Below are 12830 nucleotides of genomic sequence, written 5' to 3' on the forward strand. Positions count from 1 at the left end.
TCTGTATTTTGGTGTCTTTGCTTTGTGTGCATGCTGCCCACCCGTTAACTAGAGTGTGCAGTTGAGTGAAATGCTTGCAAACAAGCAGAGGGCTGAAAAGGATTGGAGTAATGGGGAGCTGTGACCTGACGATGCTCTCCAAGCTGGACCACAGGCTCAGGCTACCTCCTCCCGAGCTGCCAAGTGGCTTCTGAGCTCATTTTGTGTGGGGGATTTTGCACTGCAAAGACTTGGCATCTTGAGTATTGGCTCTTGACTATAGATATGTATTTTTCCGAGTACCCAGGTCACATATGTGCTAAGTAAATGGCAAAGACAGCTTTGAAAGTCCACACACCGTATTTCTGTCTAGATTTGTCAGTGGACCTGACTCTGCAAAAAGCTGGTTATACCTCTCTGGGGGAAAACTGGGTTTGTGTGTGTGTGCTTTACCCCAAAACCCCCAGTTTGTGGGGGGATGAGCCCTGATGTGATTTTGTGGCCTAAGGGGGCAAGGGACCTGTGAAGAAGGAGGACAGGACAGCCAGCCAGTACCTGGGCTGAGACACTGAGACAGACCCCACTGCTGGGTGATGTACCCTAAAAATGTATGTGAAGGCTATAGGGTTTCATGCATGGATATGTGTACTTATGCATGCACTTATATAAAGTGGTATATAAAAAGGGTATGTATATGCACATATATAAAGAGCAATGTGTGTATATATGTATTTATAACTATGTAGAGAGAGGAGTACACCTCCATGGCCAAGCTGTGCCCTAGCAGCCGTGTAACTGTGCAGGGAGAGAGACAGACTTTGAAAGGCAAAGAATAGGTTGGTGAGAAAGAGGACTTAAAAAAAGCTCTTCTACAAAATAAATGCAAACTGTTTGTAAATGCACAAAGAGCACTGTGCAGCAGGTGTGTTGTCTCCAGAAGTTAGGTGGAAGTCCCAGTCCTGTGAGCCTGGGTTCCTCTTTCCTGCTGGAAGTGTTGCAGCTCTGTCTGGAGCATGCAGGCAGCTGCCGGGTATTTGCCTTTGAACTTTCAGAGGGTTATGCTTTGAGCAGGGGGAGGATGGGCATGACTTGTGCTATTCCATGCATGGCTGGGTTTTGGTGTGCAGGGGTCCAGCTGTGCTTTCACTTGAAAAAAATAATAAGAAAGAAAAGAAAAGAAAAAAAGAAAAATCAGGTCAGTGCCTGCCCCATCCGTGCTGCGAGCCTGGGGGCTCGTGGTGCTGGAAATGCAGCTGCAGGCTTTTCAAGTAGCTGCTCGAGGATGAATTCCTGTCTCTCCCAAAATTTTACATTCCCAGCAGTAGCTAGGTTCTGGCTACAGCAATGGCATTGGGGGTGGGAGGGCAGGCACCCAGCCTCAAAGGCTGCCTGCTGGAGCTGGGCTGGCTCTCCTGACCCCTCGGGATGCCTTTGGTTGCTCTTCGACAAGGGAAATTGTGCCATGTGAAAAGGTCATGAAATGAAGCATGTAAAAACGGAAAGAGCTGAAAGAGCAGGGCATGACCTGTGCTAATGTTGGGTGTTTCATCTGACCCCTTTCACCGTGCCCTGCCTGTGGGTGAGCAGGCCTTTTCCTTTTTTATTTTTTAATTTACTTTTTATTTGGCTTTACATAATTAATCAGGAGCAGCAAGAAGTGTTGTGATTCTGTTTTGTTTTTTTAGTGCTCTGCAGTGGAAGGTAGATGGATGGTCCTTAAATTATACCTTGATCTGGCAAAAAAATTGCACAGATCCAACTGTAACGTAAAGTTTAAAGCAGGAGGGTATAATTAAAAGGGTATTTTGTACTACAGCGATAGGTTTAAGTTAGGGTAGGGGTTTAATGTATGGCACATTTCATGGCCTCAGGTCTAATTATCTTGTCTCCAGCCCGGCTCTGCGAGGTGAGGAGAAGGGTAATAACTGTATCTCACTGATGTTGAAAAGCAGCCGGTACTAGAGATCAAGGCGCTGCCCCCGCTCCGGCTGGAAAATCATGGGCTCTTTTGGTCATGGAGAATCCATGAGCTGGTTATCCTGGAGCCAGTGTAACCAGACCAGGGGTCTGTGATGGATTTGAGTGTTCTGACAAATGTGAGGGTGAATAAAAAACCCCAGTGAAGCTGAATAAGGTGGATACTTTAGTGTTAATACAATGAATATTAAACAATGATGAAAGCAAAAGGAACATGAGTGCATTATTCAGGGGACCCCAAACAACATCAGATATGAGATACATCTGGATGTATTTGGGTTTATTCCCAGCCCCATGAGCACTCGGAGCTTCTCGCACAGCCTAGTGAGGCCAAGGATGATGGCAGTCCATCCACATGTCTCTAGACTGGGTGGCCAGCAACCCAGCTGAGGGAGAGTCTGCCCCTTTGGAGAAAAACAGATGATTTGGGTGAAAACAGGGGCTCGTCTTCCCTGGCTGCTGGTTCCCCACGGGGTTAAGTTGTGTGTCCCTTGAGGACTTAATGATATTTTCTAATTATTTTCTTTTCCTTCCAGAAACCTTGGAAAATCCGGGCTGAGAGTCTCGTGCCTTGGGCTGGGTGAGTAACCTCCATAGCCACTGCACTTACTGCAGCCACACACTGCCCTGAAGTATAGTGGTAGCTGCTCTTGTGTTTCAGTAAGAAGTGTCCTTTCTCAGAGCTCCAGCCTGTGCTCAGTCTTGCAGATGGCTCATGGCAGAAGTTCTTACGTGTGTTAGCAGCTCTGTGCGTTAGCCACGGTGTGAGGCAGTGCTTTCCACCCATAGCACTCGAGTGGAACTGTGTGAGTATTTATGACGTAAAATCCTTCTAATACAACCTGATTGCCACAAGGGACAGCCCACAGAGACTGCATCAGAGATGTCTGTGAATGCCCCCAAGGGCTTTATGCACCAGAGCTCCAGTCTCGGGGGATGACGGTCTGCCTGGGCTGTGGGCAGATTGTTACTTTATCCAATGTGTGTACCTTGTTATTTCTGTTCCATACTGGTCTGGAAACTGAAGAATATGTTATCAATATTTTATCTTATCTATATTTTATCAGAAAGGGCATCTATAAGCACTGCAGCAGGTACGTACTGGCCCTGCAGGTTGTGTATTGGTGCTGCAGTTGCTGCAGGCTTTTGTACGTTGCTGGTGGCCTTCAGCTGCCGGGTAAGAGATTGTGCGATGAACTGGACAGCGCCTGATGGCTCTACTCATGTGAATAATTTCTTTGATGGCAATTGAAGTGCTCACATGAAGAATGCTTAAAAGTGTGTGTATGTGTGTATACATACGTGCATATATATATATATGCATAAACCAAACAAAAATAAAACCAAATGCTGTAGAAAGGAGGCTGTTTCTCTCCCTGTGAGCAGCTTCCCATGGTGCAAGGTTGGGGCATCAGGAGCATGAAGCCCCTAGGGATATACAGAGACCCTCCAGGGATGGATGCTCTGCGCTGCCTGGGCCTTGCATTAAACAGGGGTCCTTGCTCCTCTGGGGATCACAGTTCTAGCATGGGAACATGGAGGCACTGATATGTGCTTAGGAAAGTGGCTGGGTGTGCTGGGCTGCTATTCTGCTGCCTCAGGGGGGAGTGGGTGAAGGCAGGAACAGGCAAGGACCCAACTCTGCTTGCATTTGGTGCCTGCTGTGCCTGTGGATGTCCCCTTCCAGCTCCCTGCTCCATCCTCCGTGCCGGGTGTTCTCACAGGGCAGGTGCTTGAGGGGTTAGTTCATTACTTCCAACACACTCTGAGATTTGATTTTAAAATAGAGTGAAATGTGAAAGTCACCCTGTATCACAAGCCATATAAATAAGGCCTATTCCGCCAAGAAGAGCTCTTCTGGTTAAAATATATCCAGGCTTTGAAAGGAGTTGTTGTCTTATCTGCACAGAGATTTTATTTATCATCCTTACAGTTTCACCAAGAGCCAATGTTGTTGTGGTGGAGAAAAGCTACGGGAAGGAAGTAGCAGCAGGAAAAAATATTTTGCAGAGCTTTTCTTTAATTTCGAGCATGTGGAACTACAGCAGCATCTAAATATATTGTGCCTTTGTGAGCACAGCTGTGCGGGATAAGGGGGCTGAGGAGGAAGCAAGTGCCTGCTCTGGGCACAGGCAGGGGTGGGGGAGAGCTGCTGGGCATCCATTTGGAGCCAGTCAGCCTGTTCCCGAAGCAATGAGCCCTATAGCCCTTGCCATGTTTGCAGCAATAGGGGAGAACTGGAAAGACTGAAAATCAGTTGCCACCTTCTCTTGAATGTACAGGTATTTCTTCTGCAGCACAGCACGTCCTCCCTCCCACTGCAAATCCATCAGGTGTCTGCTTCGAGTGCCAGCTTATATGACTTTTCTAAATAGCTTCTCTTTTGCAGTTCCTTAAAAGATAAATGTGTTTCCCTAAACTCTATGCAGCATGAAAATCTAATTTAAGGTTCACTGAAGTTTTGATGGCTCAACAATCTTTCTTAAAAGCCCTCCAAAATCTCAGCAAGGTGGGAGTGTGCTTCATCCTGCATGAAAAAGTGGAGAAAAATGTGAAGCAGGACAGAAATCACAGGCAGGCAGTGCTAAGGCAATGTATACCCTTTAATTATGTCCTGCTTCTCCTAGCTCACACTGTAATTAATTCGTTTGCTGGGCGCTGCTTGCAGTGTAAGAAGTGTTGAGTGAGCGCACGAGGTCAGATGTGTTAGCAGTGAGTTTTGCAAGCAAAGACATTTGGGAAGGGCTGCTGTGGTGGTGACTGAGCATAACTCCAGGTCACCGAACCTCCCACCAGGACTGCTCTGCTGGGTGAGCTCCTGTGGAGCCAAGCTCCTGCAGCATCCTGGTGATGATCCCTGTTCTCAGCCCAGCTGAGCTTTCACCTCCTCCTTTGAGCAAGTTAACACCGGGTGAAGCTTTAATTGAGGCATCTTAACAGTCTAACCTTGGGCAGATGCGCGGGCTGGTTTGAGGCTCTATCTGTGATGCTAGTTCTGAAATGTGAGTGTGATGCAGAGGAAAAAATAAGGTCACATCTTTCCTGTAGTTAGATCAGAGTGAGTTCTGCCTGCAGAAGCTGCTTGCTGAATTTTAGAGAATGTTGATACACCCTCCCACAAGGTGATTACTCCCAACCCCAAGGAAATGAACAGCAGGACAGAACCAGACATTCCAAACCCCAAAATCCAATTCAGTATGCAAGAGCACACAAGAAACTTTCTTGCAGCCACTGGTAGGATACCCTGTGCTCACAACTGGGTGCAAAGCCAGATGTTTTGTGAGCAGAAGGGGTCAGCTGCTGCCATTGCCTCTTGGTGTTTGGGGAAAAGTTTTTGGAAACCCAACACCAAATATCCACAGACCCAGATACTTCAAGCTTGCAGGGCCGAGTGTTTGCTGGTCACTTGAGCAGCAGAACAGATCCATGTGCCAGATGCCCATGTGGCATCATCCTCGCCAGGAGCAAGCCAGGGATAAAACTGTACTGGCAGGAGGTGAAGCTTTGGCTTTCAGCCAGGAACCCTTGTTCTTCCCTCCCCCCCCGAGGTGACAAATTTGCTGTCAGTGACAGTGTTGAGTGGTCAATTGTGCATCGGCAAATAGCCCACTGGTAATCACACCTTGCTAGGCTCTGGGATGCTTTGGAAAGGGAGCTAAATCTAGATTTAATACAGAAATTCCACAAAGGTGAGGATATCCAGCTGAGAAATTGTTTTCCAATGCAAGGGAGCAAGGTGATGGGCAAGGGACAGGAGGTTGTTTTGTAAGGTTGTAACCACTGCCATGCTGTGTCATGGGGGGGTTATGTTTATAGAGAGTGGATTGGAGTATACAAGAGAAAGACAATGACTTACTAGGAGAAAAAGTGATGATTTAGAAAATATACATCTAGTATATTTTTCTTCCAACATAGTCCCTTTGGCAGAGGTGGTGAATCATCCACAGTCGTCGTTTGAAATGCCAAGTGTGCCTTGCACTTTCTGGGGTGACTTTTCTTTAAATTAGAGCTGAGCAGCAGCTGCAGCCCCAGCAGCTGCCCTGGCTATTTTGGGCATAGGTACCTTACGTCAACGACCTGGGGGAATTGTGTGCTGCTTTCTCTGCTCCTGGCTCTGGCTGGGATTGCACCAGAGCATCTCGCTTTCCTGACTCCATCTGATGCTTTAGACATCTCCTTGCTGAGCAAAAACTTACCTCCCTGGCTGGTTTTGCAGTGATGAAGTTAAAAAAGAATACCCCAAGGATTCCTCACCCATGTGGTCCTAATCATGTTAGGATAGGGTTAGGGTCCTAGGCCCTTTGCATTCCCCAAGCTCAGTTTGAGAGTCCAGGGGGAGATGGGCAGATCCAGGGCAGGTACATATTGCATATATTTACTGCTTGTATTTAAAGAGATAAAGTGCTCACTATTCTTACCAAGCCATTGTCAGCTCTTGGGCTACTCTCCATGCCCAAACACTTGAGCATTTTGCCTCTCCCATTACGCACTCTGTTGCTTGTTGCGGCATGGTTTGTGTTGTGAGGTTGTAGCCAGTGAAATTCAAGAGAGGATGTAGAATCCAGCTGGTATATAAATAGTTGCCTTCTCACCTGTGCTGGGGACCTGCATGCATACTTAAGCAAAGAAATCACTTTGGGATAAACAGCCTCAACCCATTTTTCAGTAGAAATGCATTTTAATGTATTCCCATAAAAATAACACTTCTGAAGCTTTAACATGGAAATCGGGTTTCATTTGGGTTTTATTTTTTTCATCTGCATAAAGAAGCTTAATGATAAGCTGAAACCTATTTGCATTTTTATTTTTATTGTCCAGGACCAGAGCATATCTTACACCCAGGATGAAAGTGCCTTTCCTGAGGTCTATACCTGTCAGAGCATAGAAGGGCAGGCAAGGATGCCTGCCCACTTCAGGGCAGGTCTGGGCTCAGTGGATGCTACTGCTGCCTGATTATTGCCTTACAGAGAACAGAAGTAAATACAAAATTAGTTAAAAATGTATGCTCTTTGCTGATTCTTCTTATTCCAGTAGCATTAGCTGTGTTACATGTTTCTGTTCCATGAAATCTTTGCTTTTCCAGAACTTGGGTTATTCTGCAGGAAATGAAGTTTCAGTTTAAATGCACAGTAAGCATACATGGTTAATAATAACTTTACCTGCACTCAAAGAAACCATGTATAAAATGATTCAAATTGACTCTTTTTTGAGGGAAAGAGAGCAAGATTCTCCTAACAGAGGCAACTCTTGTTTTGGTTCTAACCAGGGAGTGATCAAAGCCGCTTGAGCACTAGCAGCAGGCGTGTTCTCTGCTTTCTGACTCCTGCTCAAGGTTCATCTTCCACGCCCGCTGTGAGCAATGAGCTAACCAATACATTTTTAATGAAGATGTGGGAGCACTTACGTACTTATTGCATCTTTGCAAGTGCAAGCACCCAGGGAACATTTAATTTTTTCCCTCTTAGCAACATGAGAGCTCAACCCTGCGCTGGCACCCCAGTCTCCTCCATCTTGCCCAAAGAGCATTGGGCCTGAACGCCATCCATTATGGAGGGATCATAAAAGGCAGAATTTTAATTTCTGAGAAATTTCGTGTGAGTCGTGTGAGCCATATGAGCATTGACCTATCCATTAATTGTATATCATGTAGTTTTATATGTAGCCGGCGTGTACGTCTTGAAAACTGCTGTGGATCAAAATGACCTTGTGACTTTGGCCAGCAAAAGGCACAGGTAATGTCACAGCCACCATTCTTGTCTCTTAGCATTGCTTTCCATGGGATGTTGTCTAAGGTCAGACAAGTAGGGCAGAAGTGGTGGCTGCCAGGGTGAGTAAGGGGTACCTGAGCAGTGTCCCATATGTGACCTGGTGCTTCCCCATCTCACTGTCATCTCTTCCAGTGGCTTAGGAAATATGTATTCCTAAGATATATATATATATATACACACACACACACATATAAAATTTATATAAGATAAAGTACACTTGTAACTTAGGAATACCCAGTTAGATCCACATGCTCTCTCCACCACACAACATTTGTCTTTTAAGCAGTGGTCATAAAAGAAACAATGCCCCAAGTTTTTCCTAATAATAGACCAGTCTGCAACTGAGTCTAAACTGCAGCTACTTTTTGAGCCAGCTAATGAAAGCATAGCTCATCGGCAGTGCTGGTGTTGGACATAGACTTTATGGAACAGTTCCTGGGGAAAAGTCACTTTGGGTTTTAAATAATTCATGTCAATAGAAGTATTTTTTTCCCCCTAATTTTGACTTGTATGATGCTAAATGCTGAAGCACAAATTTAGGAAGAATTTCAATCCACAAATGACATGTTTCACTAGCATCATAATTTTTTTCCAATTTGTCAAATTGAAGCTTTGGAAAATGAACTCAGTTTTGCAAAGAGCCTCAGAATTCAATAAAACTGTGTATTTTGACAGCACAGAGTCCTACAGGTGCTTTGCTGAATGGGTTCATGGGCCAGTCCCAGGTCCACACGCCTGTCTCCCCAGGAGAGAGGAGGTTCCAGTGCTGTCACTGTCCTGCCCGGCTGCAGAACCTCTTGCTCGTGGATGCAGCAGCCTCTGAAACAGTTAACCCTATTTTAAACCCCTCTAATCCCAAGGAAACTGAATTTTGGTAGAGCAAATTTTTTGTCTGCAAAAACCTCTTGTAGTAACAGATTATTTTGTTGTTTCTAGGGACATGGGTCACTTTTGGAGGTCAAATCTCAGACGAGGTAAGTATTTCTTGGTCTAAATGCAATGCATGAAATAAAAACCAATATGAGATATTTTTAAATGAAACCATGGCTACCGAAATCAGAGGAGCCTGTTTCTGTATGAGGAAATGACAGAGAGGTACTAACCAAAGCAACACAAAGCTTGAGCTTCTGCTTCAAAAAAAAGCCTTAATGAAACTGATATTTCCAGAGGTCAACTTTAATAAAAACCGCCTGTCTATCCCTGAAAGTGATCTTTTCCACACTGTTTGAAGAGATATTTCCTCCTTACCATTGGCAGTGGCACCGCTCTTGGATCGGAAATTGGAAACTATTTTTGCATCATGTATGTAATCAGCAGCAGTCATAAATACAGGCTGGAGCTCAGCTTACAAGGAGCTGCCTGGTGAAATAGTTATTTACATAATAAGGTGAAACATGAAAATGAACTTGGGTTTCCTACGCACACTAGCCTGTACCAGGTGGTTCTTAATCTCAGTTAATAATCCTCTGAGTGCTGGGCAGCATGTGGGTTTCCTTCCATCTCAGGTTTGCTGCAGATGCTAGTCATCAAAAGGAGAGCAACCTCCTGGCTGCCGTCCCCCTTGTACATGACAAACCCCAAAATAGCTTTGGCAGAAGGAAAACAGCGAACTCAAAGGTTTTTAGCTTTTCAATTTGCTTGTTCTTTGGTGATATTTCTTCTGTTGATGGTGGATCATTGAATTCATTCCTGTTTCTTGGCATTGCAGGCTGAAGAGAGATGACTTGTTTTGATTATAATTTGTTCCCTGGCTCTCCTGTCCTCCTTGATTAGAATAAGTCAGTGCAAAGTGTTCATGCATGGAAAAAGAGAACTGAAGCACGGCCCTGTCCTTGAGGGATGCCCACCCTAAGGACATTGGCTGTGCATGGGTGCCCTGGCTTGATGCCTTCCCCCCACCACTTTTTCCGAGCTGGCAGCCCCTTCTGGATGCAGAATCCCCCCAGGAAGTAGTGGGAATCCAGGGGCTTTGATGGGGATCATGTGAAATTACCTTCAAGTATTTACATGCCCCGCAATGTCTGCTGGAGAGCTGCACAATACCCTGTCAGGTGTTCAAAAAACCCAAAAAACTTAAACTCTTACTATAGAAATATCCTTTCTGTATTAAACTCCATAGATTTGCAGACTATTTTCTATAGCCCTATAAAATTGTTGTTCATTTTCTTATTAGAAGGCTCCTATGAGAAGAGATAAATTCCTCCCAAGAAGAGTCAAAGGGAATTGATGTAAATCCATGCACCGTGTTCTGGTGCTTCTCAGGCCAGTGCACACCCTGCTGGCTGCCCTGCCAAAGGGTCTTGCTCCCCTGAGAGGTACACCTCTCCCAGCCCTGCCAAAGCCCCTTTGTGCCTTAAGGGGCTTTTCCCCCTGGGGGTTGAGATGCAGCCACTCTTGCCACTCCTCACCTCTCCGTCTGTTCCCTAAGGTGGCTGAGCAGCTGATGACCATTGCCTATGAAAGCGGAGTCAACTTGTTCGACACAGCTGAGGTGTACGCGGCCGGAAAGTGAGTGCCCAGCATCCTGCTCCACTTCCCTGGGCTCCCTCCACCTGGGTCTGCTCCTCCCTGTGTCAGTCACTCATGGCTGATAAGGCTCTGGCCCTGGTGGTGCTTGGGAAACCCCTTTCTCCCTGAGGGGAGCAGAAAAAGCCTTTATATTTAGGGTATTATTAAAAAAAATCAAGCAAAAAATTAAACCAGGCTCTCTTGTAGCCAGCTGAAGACTAAAATGTATCACCTGTGCCCCTTGCTGTTAGTACAAGTAGAAAAATGTCCTGAATAAATGAAAAGTCAGTGTGCATTTTAATGGTGATAAATGGCCTGTGCCAGTGACAGCTCCCAGGCACAGATCCCAGCATGGGAACCACTCTGGCTGCAGCCAACCTAATGCTCTTAGTGTCAGTGTGGAACTGAGGTGGGAAATATCCACCCATAATTTATCTGACTTTGCCTGATTTATATGGCTTTGTATTTAGTATAAAAGGCAGACCGGGACATCACATCCCTGGTGTGGAGACAAAATGGCTTTGCCTTCTCAGAGCAGGTTCAGGCAGATATAGAGAATGGGGATGCAGGTCTGTCCCTACAGGAGTGGGTGACAAGATCTTGCTAGTGATCAAGGGGACCCGTCCCAGCTAGTGCCAGGTCACCATAGGCCGGGGAGGGGAGGGCTGCACAGCCTATAGCAGTGCTGCTGGCTGGTGTCTGGGGGGACGTTTCAGGGGGCTGGGATAGACAACAGCTCTGGTGGTCTACCTGGCACTGAGCATCCTCCTGTCTTCCCTCAAACTGGGCTCTCTCTCTTGCACAGGGCTGAGGTCATCCTGGGGAACATCCTGAAGAAGAAGGGTTGGAGGTACTGTACTGCCAGACACCTGCAAGCCAGCAGGACCTCTGGGTGTATGAGAATCCTTCTGGGTTTTAAATATGATGCATATTAGGTGATTCTGGCCCAAGAGCATCATTGTGACCATCCCAGTGGTCACATACAGTGCAGCCAGCCAGGACTTCTGCAGCAGCCAGACTTTTCAAGTGCCACATTGAAATGCTCTCCTGTCTTTTGGGGAGCACAGACTGGCTTTGTGAGGCTGCAGCCATCAGCCTGCTGTGCTGCCTCAACCACTGTCTCTGTGCATGGTGCAGTTAAGACAACTTCTGAACATGTACACTGTCACTGCCTTGGCAAGGTGCATCAAGACAGACGGTCATGCATTGGCATCCTTATCTGTGTACATAAGATTATGTATTAAGAATGCAAAGATGTGATGGGCCTTCATCTTGGATAGCCTGGTAGGAGATGATACTTAATTTAAATGATTCACATTACCATATGTTGTGTAGTTTTAAGAGCATTTACATAATCTTTCAAGACCTCCTGTGTGAGTATCATGCTCAGCCTTCAAATGAAGAATAAGTTCCAGTGGTGCTCTTTCCAAAACCAGTATCCCTTGTGTCAGGGGGATGATTACTCAGTAAGAAATATTCTGGGTACTGTGGGAAAAAAGCAAAAGCTGGAGAAACTGTGTATTGTACAGTTAAACAGTAAGGTAGTTTGCAAAGGATAAATCTTTGGTTTGATATCACACAGGAATTTATGGATTAATGCAGTGAATTTAACACTTAGAATTTTAATGGCTCTGGGAATACTGCATGATAATGAGGGGCACTGGACTTGGATACTCTTGGTTAAGAGTTCTGGAGATTGTTTTCTCCATAATTAAAAATGTACCCTTTTTTTGGTAATTCCACTTGCATTAGCTTTAGTTCCTGCACACCAGTCTATTGTCACTCCCTGCCTGCAGCAGACCTGTGCGTAGAAGTGACTTGTGAAAATTCTATAGTGATGTGCAAGCACCCACTTGACGGGCAGCTTGGTTACTTGTAATTGTTTTTAACAGTAATAGTATTTCTGTTCTTTTTGCAGGAGGTCCAGTCTGGTCATAACAACAAAACTGTACTGGGGTGGAAAGTAAGTGTCGCGTTTACTCTTAATGGTGTTTGCTGCTGCTTCGTGCTTTTCCCTTTCACAGTCATACAACCAAGTGGCTATCAGCGGCACCTTGGAGGGGTGGCTTGTTGCTATTGTCTTCTTTCTCCTCATTTCGCCATTCTCTTAGGGAGTTGGAGCTTGGCAGAGGTTGCAGTCCCTAGCAGAGGTGGGGGTGCCATGCTGGGTGTGCTCCCACCCCATGTATCTGCAGCTCTGGGAGGTGCACTGGCAGGGTGAAGACAGCCTTGCTTCAAAATTGCAGATGAAGACAATGAGGTTTCAGTGCTGGGGTTGGCTAGGGCACAGCCCCATCCCCGTGCTGCCTGGCCACAGCAACCCCTGCTTCCCTGCCAGCATCCTTATCCTTCTGCTTGTAAGTATCAGCCCGTAGCTTTAGCCAGGTAATATCCATAGCAAGGCTGTTACTATGTTAAATTAACAGTGGTATTACATATCAAAGGTGCTGTTGACTTTGAGACTGGAACCCAAACAAGGTTCAGGGTCTCTCTGTTGCATGAGTTGTAACTTCATTTTCAGGAGGTTTAAACCAGAATACAAATTTAGCACTCCCCAATTGTTAGCACCTCAGATCTCTAACATCTGTGTACCTATTT

The 12830-nt window shown here is 45.8% G+C and overlaps 1 protein-coding gene across 3 annotated transcripts in view; it reads left to right on the top strand.

Moving 5' to 3' along the window:
• The window catches only part of KCNAB1 (potassium voltage-gated channel subfamily A regulatory beta subunit 1), a 73791-nt gene that overhangs the window by 44490 nt on the left and 16471 nt on the right, over positions 1–12830 (top strand). For all 3 annotated transcript variants that reach the window (XM_061371602.1, XM_061371603.1, XM_061371604.1), the window contains exons 2-6: positions 2493–2536; positions 8661–8698; positions 10153–10232; positions 11038–11082; positions 12151–12195. In XM_061371602.1, coding sequence (XP_061227586.1) covers positions 2493–2536; positions 8661–8698; positions 10153–10232; positions 11038–11082; positions 12151–12195 — 252 coding nt within the window. The remainder of the gene's footprint in view (positions 1–2492; positions 2537–8660; positions 8699–10152; positions 10233–11037; positions 11083–12150; positions 12196–12830) is intronic.

The sequence above is a fragment of the Neopsephotus bourkii genome, unplaced genomic scaffold, assembly GCF_033783945.1.
Source record: "Neopsephotus bourkii isolate Nb327-2 ecotype Australia unplaced genomic scaffold, CSIRO-AGI_Nbou_v1 NB_1574, whole genome shotgun sequence".
Lineage (NCBI taxonomy): Eukaryota > Metazoa > Chordata > Aves > Psittaciformes > Psittacidae > Neopsephotus > Neopsephotus bourkii.